This window comes from Hypanus sabinus, chromosome 19, assembly GCF_030144855.1.
Source record: "Hypanus sabinus isolate sHypSab1 chromosome 19, sHypSab1.hap1, whole genome shotgun sequence".
Lineage (NCBI taxonomy): Eukaryota > Metazoa > Chordata > Chondrichthyes > Myliobatiformes > Dasyatidae > Hypanus > Hypanus sabinus.
In genome coordinates this window covers 74,713,523-74,726,787 of record NC_082724.1, presented here as the reverse complement: position 1 = coordinate 74,726,787, position 13,265 = coordinate 74,713,523, and the positions used below count along the sequence as shown (strand labels likewise).

The 13,265-nt window shown below is 42.0% G+C and overlaps 1 protein-coding gene across 14 annotated transcripts in view; it reads right to left on the bottom strand.

The window, feature by feature from the left end:
• setd5 (SET domain containing 5) overlaps positions 1–13,265 on the bottom strand; it is a 215,040-nt gene that overhangs the window by 78,836 nt on the left and 122,939 nt on the right. For 12 of the 14 annotated variants that reach the window (XM_059944770.1, XM_059944763.1, XM_059944761.1 and 9 more), the window contains 2 exons: positions 11,174–11,425; positions 7,758–8,066 (listed from right to left, as the gene is read on the bottom strand). In XM_059944770.1, coding sequence (XP_059800753.1) covers positions 7,758–8,066; positions 11,174–11,425 — 561 coding nt within the window. The remainder of the gene's footprint in view (positions 1–7,757; positions 8,067–11,173; positions 11,426–13,265) is intronic. The other 2 variants (XM_059944773.1, XM_059944774.1) reach the window with 2 other exon arrangements.

The window sequence follows — 13,265 nt, the reverse complement described above, 5'->3', positions numbered from 1 at the left end:
CCTCTTAGACAAGAGGTACATGTGGACCCAGAGCCAGACATGGACGTTATGCTTAGTTGGAGGACTCCTTGGCAAAGTAGGAGAACAGAAAGATAATCAGTGAAGAAACAGGAAGGGGATTTAACCACTGAATGTTGTACAGAGTCAAGGAATGCAGAAATGGGGTGTGGTACATGTTAGCTTATGCAAACTCCCCAATAATTGATGAAGAGTTTCCCAAACCTCCCTACACTGATATGGATGTGGGGGGGCAGGGGTTGGTCTAGCAATAGACAGTAGATGCAGGAATAGGCCATTCGGCCCTTCTAGCCAGCACCACCATTCACTGTGATCATGGCTGATCATACACAATCAGTACCCCATTCCTGCCCTCTCCCCATATCCCTTGACCCCACTACCTATAAGAGCTCTATCTAACTCTCTCTTGAATGCATCCAGAGACTTGGCCTCCACTGCCTCCTGGGGCAGAGCATTCCACATATCCACCAGTCTCTGGGTGAAAAAGTTTTTCCGCATCTCTGTTCCAAATGGTCTACCCCTTATTCTTAAACTGTGGCCTCTAGTTCTGGACTCACCCATCAGCGGGAACATGCTTCATGCCTCCAGCGTGTCTAATCCCTTAATAATCTTATATGTTTCAATCAGATCCCTTCTCATCCTTCTAAATTTCAGTGTATACAAGCCCAGTCACACCAATCTTTCAACATATGACAGTCTCGCCATTCTGGGAATTAACCTTGTGAACCTACGCTGCACTCCCTCAATAGCAAGAATGTCCTTCCTCAAATTTGGAGACCAAAACTGTACACAATACTCCAGGTGGGGTCTCATCAGGGCCCTGTACAGCTGCAGAAGGACCTCTTTACTCCTATACTCAATTCCCCTTGTTATAAAAGCCAGCATGCCATTAGCTTTCTTCACTGCCTGCTGTACCTGCATGCTTGCTTTCATTGACTGATGTACAAGAACACCTAGATCTCGTCGTACTTCCCCTTTTCCCAACTTGACTCTATTTAGAAAGGGGGGAAAACAGAGAGAAGGAGAACCAGACTAAAATTATAGATAGGGATGGGGTAAGGGGGGGGGGGGGGGCAGGGGTATCAACGGAGGTCTGTGAGTTGAATGTTCATGCCAGCAGGTAGGCGGCTACTGAGGTGGGAGATAAGGTATTGCTCCATCAACCTGTGCGTGGCCTCATCTTGACGGTAGAGGAGGCCATGGACAGACATATCGGAGTAGGAGTGGGCTGTGGAATTGAAATGTGTGGCCACAGGGAGATCCCGCCACTGCTGGAGGACTGAGCGCCGGTGTTCGGCGAAACGGTCTCCCAGTCTGTGGCGGGTCTTCCCAATGTATAATAATGTCAGTTTCCAGTGCTCCCGATGTGGCCATTTATACATTGGTTAGACCCGCCAATCTTGGGATTACTGCCTGTGCCACACGACAGTGAGAATAGGAATAGAATGAAGTGAAGGATAAATGCGTGGCTGAGGAATTGGAGCAGAGGGCAGGGATTCAGATTTCTTGATCGCTGGGACCTCTTTTGGGGTAGGTGTGACCCCACAAAAAGGACGGGTTGCATTTGAATCCCAGGGGGACCAATATCCTGGCGGGGAGGTTTACTAAGGCTACTGGGGACAGTTTAAACCAGAATTGTTGGGGGGTGGGAACCGAACTGAAGAGACTGGGGAAGAGGTCAGCTCAGAAATAAAGAAAGCTTGTAGACAGTGCGAGAGGGAGAATAGGCAGGTGATACAGAAGGGTTGCTTTTCTAACGTCTGTTCCTATCTCTCTCCAATGCTATTGTAAAGGAGATAGAATTATGATCACTATCTCCAAAATGCTCTCCCACTGAGAGATCTGACACCTGACCAGGTTCATTTCCCAATACCAAATCAAGTACAGCCTCTCCTCTTGTAGGCTTACCTACATATTGTGTCAAGAAACCTTCCTGAACACACCTAACAAACTCCATCTCATCTAAACCCCTCATTCTAGGGAGATGCCAAACAATATTTGGGAAATTAAAATCTCCCATCACGACAACTCTGTTATTATTACACCTTTCCAGGATCTGGTCCCCTATTTGCTGCTCGATATCCCTGTTACTATTGGGCCGCCTATACTACATTGACCGTCCAGTTGTACATACTATTTACAAACCCCATTTCCAGAAAAGTTGGGATATTTTCCAAAATGCAATAAAAACAAAGATCTGTGATATGGTAATTCACATGAACCTTTATCTAACTGACAAAAATAAAAAGAAAAGATTTTCAATAGTTTTCCTGACCAACTTAATTGTATTTTGTAAATATACACAAATTTAGAATTTGATGGCTGCAACACACTCAACAAAAGTTGGGACAGAGGCATGTTTACCATTGTGTTACATTGTGGCGACCCATTTCCTGGCACATCCGAACCGACTGGCGAACGTGGAATTGGGCTTCGGCTTGCTGGAACCATAGGTTCGGGCGCTGTGTCCAGAAACCCGGCAGTTTCAACGAAACTGCATGAACAGAGGCGGTGTCGGTCATTTCTGGTCCAAAAATCGTTTGGACTGTCGGGGTCACCAATTGTAGCGGTGTGCTACACACAGCGCTAAAATTACGACACGGAGTCGGTAACTGCAGTCGAAGGAAAAAACTTTATTCGAAATCTTCAGCCTCACTTTTAAGCCTCCCTCAACCTGCCCCCCATGGCGCAGAGGCTCCAAAGCTCTGTGCTCGCAAACCCCCGTAGGCTATCTAATTGTGAGTCGGTTCGGATGTGCCAGGAAATGGGTCACCACAACATCACCTTTCCTTTTAATAACACTTTTTAATCGTTTTGGAACTGAGGATACTAATTGTAGTAGATTTGCAATTGGAAATTTTGTCCATTCTTGCTTGATATAAGACTTCAGCTGCTCAACAGTCCATGGTCTCCGTCGTCTGATTCTCCTCTTCATGATGCGCCGTACATTTTCAATAGGAGATAGATCTGGACCGGCAGCAGGCCAGTCAAGCACACGCACTCTGTGTCTACAAAGCCACGCTGATGTAGCCCGGGCAGAATGTGGTCTGGCATTGTCCTGCTGAAATAAGCATGGACGTCCCGGGAAGAGATGTTGACTTGATGACAACGTATGTCTCTCTAAAATCCTAATATACGCCTCAGAGTCAATGGTACCTTCACATACATGCAACTCACCCATGCCGTGGACACTGATGCACCTCTATACCATCACAGATGCTGGCTTTTGCACCTTTCGCTGATAACAATCAGGATGGTCGTTTTCATTTTTGGCACGGAGAACTCGACGCCCGTTTTTTCCGAAAACTAGCTGAAATGTGGACTCATCTGACCACAGCACACGGTTCTGCAGCCTTTCGGTCCATCTGAGATGAGCTCAGGCCCAGAGAACTCGCCGGCGCTTCTGCATAGAGTTGATGTATGGCTTCCTCCTTGCGTAATACAGTTTCAAGTTGCATTTCTGGATGCAGCAACGGACTGTGTTAAGTGACAATGGTTTTCCGAAGTACTCCCGAGCCCAGGTGGCTATAATTGTCACAGTAGCATGACAGTTTCTTAGGCAGTGCCGACTGAGATGTCTCTGAATTCTCTGAATCTTTTCACAATATTATGTACTGTAGATGTTGAAAGACCTAAATTCTCTGCAATCTTGCATTGGGAAATGTTCGTTTTGAACTGACTAACAATTCTCTCACAAATTTTGGCACAAAGGGGTGAGCCACGACCCATCCTTGCTTGCAAAGATTGAGCCTTTGATAGATGCTACTTTTATACCAGTCATGATACCTCACCTGCTACCAATTAGCCTGCTTAATGTGGAGTCTTCCAAACTGGTGTTACTTGAATATTCTGTGCACTTTTCAATCTTATTTTAACTCTGTCCCAACTTTTGTTGAGTGTGTTGCAGCCATCACAAAATACAATTAAGTTGGTCAGTAAAACTATTGAAAATCTTTTCTTTGTACTTTTGTCAGTTACATAAAGGTTCACATGAAGTAACATATCACAGATTTTTGTTTTTACTGCATTTTGGAAAATATCCCAACTTTTCTGGAAATGGGGTGTACTACAAATTGCACATTTAAACAGAGACATAATGTAATGTAAAGACTTTACTGAATGTTTTTTTATAGGCCGCCCAATAGTAACAGGGATAGCGGGATAAGGTGCTGGGAAGTAGGTACAGAGGAGATGTCAGGGGTAAGTTTTTTTACTCAGAGAGTGGTGAATGCATGGAATGGGCTGCCAGCAATGGTGGCGGAGGCGGATACGATAGGGTCTTTTGAGAGACCCTTTTAAGAGGCTTTTAGATAGGTACAAGGAGCTTAGTAAAATAGAGGGCTATAGGTGAGCCTAGTAATTTCTAAGGTAGGGACATGTTCGGCTCAGCTCTGTGGGCCAAAGGGCCTGTATTGTGCTGTAGGTTTTCTAATGTTTCTATTAAGGATGAGAACTCAGGGCAGTTGGAAGCACATGATAAAGTAAGCCATAATCAGCATGGTTTCCTGAAGGAAAAATCTTGCCTGACAAATGTTAGAATTCTTTGAAGAAATAACAAGCAGGGTAGACAAAGGAGAATTGGTTGACGCTGCGAACTTGGATATTTAGAAGGCTTCATCTGGAAGTGCATTGAGGATATTGTCCCCTAAAAATCGGTCAGGGACTTTCCAAAACAGAAACCCTGGATCAACAGTCCCAAGTGAGCAGCACTTATCGTGTGAGACAGTGTTTACATTGCCAGTAACCAACAGAAACTCAAGAAATACAGCTATGTTTTACACAAAGCCATCAAGGCAGTGAAACAATAATACAGAGACAAGATCCAGACATACATCTCCACTAACAGCACATGCAAGGCAATGGCAAGGGATGCAAACCATCGCAGTCTTCAAAACAAAGTGCAATGGTGCTGTCAACATTGCGCCCTCTCTCCCAGATGAGAACTTAAAACATAGAAATCTACAACACATTATAGGCCCTTCGGCCCACAATCTTGTGTACTCCAGAAACGACCTACAATTTCCCTAGTGCATAGCCCTCTATTTTTCTAAGCACCATGTACCTATCTAAGAGGCTCTTAAAAATCCCTGTTGTATCTGCTAAATTGTTTTTATGCTCGGTTCAATATTGCCAAGACTGAGCCCGAGGAGAGCCGCCAAAGCGACCTGCACCTGGGTCATCTCTGAGGCTGAAGTATGCAGGGCTTTCCAACAAGTGGACAGTTGCAAAGCTGCAGAACCGGCGTAGGTACTCAGGACATGCGTGGCATAACTGGCAGGTGTGTTTGCAGATATTTTTAACCTCTCCCTCTCCCAGTGTAGGGGGCCCTCCTGCTTCAAAGCATCCACTATTGTCCCTGTACCTAAAAAGTCTGAACGACTGGCATCCTGTCGAACTCACCTCAATAATAAGCAAATGCTTTGAGAGGCTGGTCAAGGACTACATCTGCAGCTTGATACCACCCACACTGGATCCTCCACAATTCACCTACCGACACAACCAATTGACAGATGATGCAATAGCCACAGCCCTACACACTATCCTTATACATCTGGAGAAGGAAGACGCTTATGTGAGATTGTTGTTCTTGACTACAGTTCAGCATTCAACACTGTAATTCCCTCCAGGCTTGACACAAAGCTTAGAGACCTCAGCCTTCACCCTGCCTTGTGCAGCTCGATCCTGGACTTGCGGTCAAATCATCAGCAGGTGGTAAGAGTAGGCTCCCTCACCTCTACGCCTCCACAGGAGCCCCCCAGGACTCTGTCCTGAGCCCCCTCCTTTACTCACTGTATACCCATGACTGTATTGTCACCCACAGCTCCAACCCGCTAATTAAAATGGCTGACGATACTACATTGATTGGCCTAATCTCAAATAATAATGAGGCAGCCTACAGAGGTGAAATCATCACCCTGACACAGTGGTGTCAAGAAAGCAACCTCTCCCTCAATGTCACAAAAACAAAGCAGCTGGTTGTTGACTACTGGAGGAATGGAGACAGGCTAACCCCTATTGACATCAATAGATATAGGGTTGAGAGGAACAGCTTTAAGTTCTTTGGCAACATATCACCAAGGATCTCACGTGATCTGTACATACCGACTATATAGTGAAAAAGGCACAATAGCGCCTCTTTCACCTCAGATGGTTGAAGAAGTTTTGTATGAGTACCCAGGTCCCAAGGACTATCTACAGGGGCACAATTGAGAGCATCCTGACTGGCTACATCACTAGCTGCTATAGGAACTGTACTTCCCTCAATTGCAGGACTCTGCAGAGAGTGGTGCGGACAGCCCAGTGCATCTGTAGATGTGAACTTCCCAGTATTCAGGACATTAAAAAAAAAACAGGCATGTAAAAAAGCCCAACGGATCATTGAGGACCCCAGTAACCCCAACCAGATGGTAGCTGCTACCATCTGGGAAGTAGTACTGCAACATAAAAGCCAGGACCAACAAGCTTCTTCCACCAGGCCATCAGATTGATTAATTCATGCTGATACAATTGTATTCCTATGCTATATTGACCGTCCAGTTGTACATACTATTTTACTACAAATTACTATAAATTGCATATTTTAACAGAGACATAATGTAAAGACTTTTACTCCTTATGTGTAAAGTATGTAAGAAGTAAATTCAATTCAACAAGCTACGAACCCGTGGCATTACAGTAAAGATTCTAGCATGGATAAAACATTTGCTGATTGGCAGGAGGGAAGGAATGGGAATAAAGGGAGCCTTTTCTGGTTGGCTACTGGTGACTAGTGTGTTCCGCAGGTGTCTGTGTTGGGGTCAATTCTTTTTACGTTACACATCAATGATTTGGATGATGGAACTAATGGCTCTGTTGCAAAGTTTGCAGACGATATGAAGATAGGTGGAGAGCAGGTAGTTTTGTGCAAGTAGAGAGGCTATAAAAGGATAGACAGATTAGCAGAATGAGCAAAGAAATGGCAGATTGACTAGTGTCACAAGGTGTATAGTCATGTACTTTAGTAGTAGTGAAGGGGTTGAATTTGAAGAGCATTGGCTAGCTCTATAAGTCAGAAGAATGGGGGGTGATCTCAATGAAACCTAATGACTGGTGAAAGGCCTTGATAAGGTGGATGGGGAGGATGTTTCCGATGGTCTAAGAGCCTCAAAAAAGAGGGGCTTCCCTTTAGGATGGAGATGAGGAGGAATTTCTTTACCCAAATGATGAATCTGTGGAATTCTTTGCCACAGGCAGCTGTGGAGGCCAAGTCTTTATACATACATTTTAGGTAGGGTTGATAAATTCTTGACTGTTCAGGGCATGAAGGGATACGGAGAGAAGGGATGAGATTGGAATTGAGAGGAAAATAGGATCAGTCTTGATGAAATGGCAGAGCAGACTCGATGGGCCAAATGGCCTAATTCTGCTCCTATATCTTATGGTCTTATGTGGTTCACAGCTCCAATTGTAATGTATACTTATGTAATGGATATCTTAGAATCATAGGAAATCAAATCTAGCATGGAAACAGGCCCTCCAACCCAACTATCTTCCATTCAAGATAGTCTCATCTGCCAAGACTCTCCCCGGGCCAAACACTGAAGATATGCTGATTCATTTCATCGGGTTTTATAAATGTATTTAAAATTTACCCAATTCATAAAAATTGTTTAAGAAACTGCCCAAGAATTACAGGACCATTAATGATAAACAAGCTCTTCAATGCAAATGTGCTAGATCACATGTACATTCACACTTACCCTTTTAGTTTTAGGATACTTGACACTGGTTCGGTTTGGTTGGGAGACAACTGTAGTGCCTGTTGTGGTCTCTACTCCTGGAGCTCCTGAACTTGGCACGCCTTCCGTAGATGTGGTTTCTGTTACCATGGTCCCTGCTGCCCCCTCATCCACTGCTACCACTGGTGCTGGCTCTGACTGGCTGCTGGCTTGTCGTTGTCTACGTAATCGCTGTGCTGAACTTGAGCGATAGCGTGAGAAACGATTTTTGGGTCGTGGCTTGTTTGGTTTTGATGCAGGAGGCTTCGCAGGCTTCTCAGAAACTTGCTCCTATTTTAAAGACGTAGGATGATTAACCAAAGTAAAAACTCATCTCCAAGCATGCATACAAAAAGTCAAAACCTTTCCCAACAATTGTTTTTATAATATGAACTCATGACATATTGTAAAAATTGAAGAACATAACCTATTGTAATCAGACCAAAAGAACTGCCAAGAAACTAGAATTGGCTCTGTATCTTCATTTAGATTGACTGAGTGCAAAGGCCTGTTTACTCCCTTTGTTTTCCCTCATGCTATCCACACTGGAGGACAGTGTCATAAAGTTATCTGATTTATTTCTTCTCTACTTAAATGCATCAAGTTCAAAACATAGAACGGTCAGGGAAATTAATTTTTAGTAAGATTAAGATATGCATATATTCTCTTAATCAAATTAATCTGCCTTGTGTGGAAATGTAAATTCTGCACAATACTAATGAATTTGATTAAATATGAATACTTTGATCTCAAAAAAATTTACTTGTAAGCAAAAACCTCATTATTTTATAGCATTATCAAGTTCAAAGGGATATGGAACACATAATGGAAAGAGAACTATATCTGATTTGGATGATATATAGACAACATCAGTTTTTTCTTCTGCACATATACATCTCATCCAGAAGAATATGAGGGAACAGTCTTCGATGGAGACATCTTCTGAATCTTTTAATACTAAAGGAACATATGAATCAATAGGACTGGTACTCTGACCAGTACTTCGCAACTCTACCCAAGATCAACTGTGATCTGAAGTCGGCTCAAAGTACAGAAAATATGAATGCTTTAAAACTACTTATAGCATCACCTTCAAATCTGAAACAGGAACTCAATTTCACTTGGCGGTCTTTTCAGTAAGTTTAATTCTTTCCCCCACCTCATTTAAAGTGTTGAACTGGAGACCAACTGCCAAACATATAACCTGCCTGAAGTTCAGGTCAGTTACACAGATTTAAAATTATCTAGCTCCTGTCAACCTGAATACTACATAATCGCGAAATGTTATACTGCACCAGCTAGTTTTCACCATACACATGAATGTGTAGAGAAACTGAACAAAACCAGCCTCAGTGGAAATCTGAGTTATTTGTTTCCAATTGCTAAGATTTATGTTTGAGTCATATCCTCCAATCATCCTTTACATTTATGCCAGCAACAAAATTAAAGCTTATTTATTTGAGCTTATGTTCTGCATTTTGCCCACGAGGTGCTTTTTTTTTTAAGAAAGTAGATGCTTATTCATCTTCTTCACAGAAAAAGCACTGAGCCTGTTTGTGACATCAACTAAATATTGTTCTCCACATGTAGCAAGGTGGCAACTTATAGTCTTACATGAAAAATATATGCATTCACTTTAAACCTATATTTCTTGTGGAGGGGGTCTTGAAAATAAGATGTTTTCTGGTAGACTAGTAAAATCCACCTTGATATTTCTTTTGTAGGTCATTTATTCCTTTGTGTATGGATTCTGCAGCTGAATCATACATGAATTCCTTGAAGCATCTTACTGCAATTCTCTGATTTTATTACTACCTGACAAGTCTGCCTCTTGATATCAGTCTGACCTGCTAACGTAGAATCAAAAATGACAGAAATAATAGAAAAATTAGAAAATAAGAAGAATATGAAGTCTGTGGGGGGAGGTACGTGGGTGAAAGGAACAGAAAATGAGTTGCCATTTCATTGTCACATTACTGGATTAACATTAATAATATGAGTGGTCTTAAGTAGCAATCTTGTTGTGGTATAAGATTTAAGAATTGGATAAAAATATTGTAAACTTAATTCAAGGCTTTTTGTTCAGCTTATAAAACATCACTGTAAGCCATAACTTCAGAAAATGTGTGTACATTTTCACTTTGGAGCAAAACAAAAATAATAAACCTAAAGCAGATCATATCATATGTGATTAACAAATCAAACTAGTTACTTGATTCAGACAGGGTACTAACATTTTATCTAAAGCAGATTATATAATACGTGATCAAAAAATCAAATTAGTTACTTGATTTAGGCACTGTACTAACATTTTATAATGTGATAATTACTTGTGGTATATTATATGCATATAATTTACACATCCAATAGATATACTTTATTAATAACCGATGTATGGAAAAGCAAAAAGCTTAAGCTGAAAATCTCAAATAAGGACATAAAACCTTGTAAATAGGTCATGAAGCAAATGTGGGAAGAGTCTTAGCATTTGAAGTTGATGAGAATGACCATCATTTTCAATTACAACTTGATAAGTTCATGCAAGATACACTACCAGCATATTCATGCATCTATCACAAGTTACAGTTGGAAAACAGAATGATCAAGTTACTAGAGCACCAGATTAACATCTGGAAATCATTAGGTAAGTGCAGGTTGACATATCACCTGTTATAAAATTATAAAACTGAACTGTAAATATGAGTAAGAGGACGTCCACAAATGCGAAGCAATAAGCTATATTTTGTATTGTCTTCCACATTAATTTTGTGCATTTCTTTTAACAAAAAAGATAACTATGCCTTCTAGATTCACCATCATTTTTCAAAAAATTTCTATCCATAAGGTTTTTTTAAAATATCAGATGCTTATTCAATCTAGGGTGCAAGATAAATTAAATTCTCCATTGCAAAAGTGGAATATTTTCTCACCCATTCCCAGTCACTAAAATTACAGTTCACAAGACATCAAAGCTTAATAACTTCACAAGCTTAAACTTTTCCTACAAATCATATTAACTTTATGGCTGTCCAAGGATCAAGGTAATCAAAAATGAGTCAATTTACAAGAGTTTGAAAAGTGAGCTTCATTCCCTCTCGATGTGGAATAGATTCAACGTTTTTCACTCCGCTGAAGAGATGAAGTGCAATGGCTACTAATCATCCCGCATGCCATCTTCACTTATAACTAACTACACCCCTAGCAATGAACTACAGAATAAAATTAGCTTGGGTACTCCTATACTTACAAGTATTAAAGCAAAATGAAACCAAATGAAGCACTGACAATTAAACAATTAGCACCAGAAAAGTCCAAACCTTTACTGCTCAGATTATACCATCAACAATATCTTTCCTCATGCTGTATTAGCTCATTTGCCGATTTAATGCTCTGCTTACCCCTAACTGTGAAGTTCGCCGTGTGCTTACCCCTGAAAGCACAGGCTGTGGTGTTCTTGCCCCACTGGAGGGTGCTTCTTCGGTTGCAGGTTCCAGTTTCACCTCCTCCACATCTGTGGTTGGAGTCTCCGGATTGGCATCGCCGCCTGGGTGACTAGTAGTGCGCTCAACCACCTGCTCACGTCTTTTCTTTCTTTTCTCTAAGTTCTCAAAAACCTGCATGATGGCTTCCATCTTCCGCTGCTCCCGTGACTGTGAACAATGAGCGTCAAAGAAAACAAACATAAAAAACACTTACAGGATCAAAATATTAGCCTCAGCAACTTACTTTCTTTCATAGCTCGTCACATGCAAACATGCTGCTAACTTCCTAAAGGCTGAATGGCTTTTCTGGGTCACTAGTCTTGACGGAACATTTGCTAACATGTTGGATCATCCTTAGTGCTCTTTCTATTTCCAGTTTGTTGATAGCTTTTCATCAGTGAGCATCTGTAGGCCACTACATCAATACCAGCTTATTACAATTGCAACAACAAAAAAATGCTCAAAGGTGATATAAACCTTTGACACCAAGGTGAAGCAATATGCCCATCCATTGCACAGTCATTTTGACTTAAGTTCAGCTGGCCAAAAGACAGTTTATTTCAAATCTCAGCAAGTAGAGTTGTGCTAAAATCAGATAAGCAAATTGCAAAAAGAGAAAGCTCCGGCTTCTGCTCATGCAGGTTTTCAAGAAGCAACAACTGTATACATTGACCCAAAAGGTAAACACTCTGGTCCTCCTATACCAGCACTACCTGGCTGAGAGCATGTATGCAAAATGATCCATCTAGAACAATACTCATCATTGAGATTTCAAGAGACATTAAATCCATCAAAACTTACTGGAAAATGCTGGAGGAACTCAGCAAGTCAGGCAGCATCTATGGAAATTAATAGATAGTTGATGTTTCAGGCTGAGACACTTCTTCAGGATTGAGAAGGAAGGGGGAAGATGCGAAAGTAAAAAATTGGGGTGGAGGGAAGGAGGCTAGCTAGAAAGTGATAGGTGAAGCCAGTTGGTTAGGAAAGGTCAAGGGCTGTAGAAGGAGGAATCCAAGAGGAGTGTGGACCATAGGAGAAAGGGAAGGGGAGGTGGTGGGGAGGGAGTAATGGTCAGGTGAGAAGAGGTAAATGGTCTGAGTGGGGAATGGAGGAAGTGGGTGGAGAGGAATTTGATTACTGTAAGTTAAAATTGATATTCATGCCATCAGGTTGGATGCTACCCAGACAGATGCTGTTCCTCCAAACTGGGGGTAGCCTCAACTTTGCACAAGAGGCCAAGGACTGATGTGTCAGAACAGGAATGGGAAAAGTAAAATGTTTGGCCAATAAGAATTCCTGCTTGTGATGGACGGTGAGGAGGTTCTCGATGAAGCATTTCCCAAATTTACAGGGGGATGGGGGGTCGTCTCAGGAGGAAGCCTCATTGGGAGCACCAAACACAATAGACAACCCAGCAGATTTGTAGGTGGTGTTGCCTCACCTGGAAGAATTACTTGGGGACCCAAATGGAGGTGATTAAATGGTGTATGGACCAATGTAGAACTTAGGCCATTTTCAGGGGTGTTCTGGGGGAAGGGATGAATGGACAAGGGGATCACAGAGGGAACAATCCCAGCCAGAGAGAGGGGGAATGGTAAAGATATGTTTAGTGGTAGGATCAAAGTGTACTGGAGGATGGATTCCAGGTACTCAAGGGTTCCCTCATGGATTTTTCAATGTATGCCATCCAAAGTCTTGATTAACTCTAGAGCAGGAGTTCCCAAACCTTTTTGGCTTATGGACCAATACCATTAAGCAAGGGGTCTTATGGACTCCAGCTCAGGAACTCCTGCTCTAGAGGTTTTTATTTTCTAAATCATCAAAAAAAAAATGTTTCCCATCTGATATGAGGAGTAAAGGCTGCAAGTGTAACATACTATCCTAGAACAGATTTTACTGGAATTGGAGAGGGCTGGGGGAAGATGAAGTTGCAAGATTAAGTAGGTATTTCTACTTCGACTGCACAAAAGCCCTGAACTAAAGCCTTTTCTACATATAAAAGTAACTG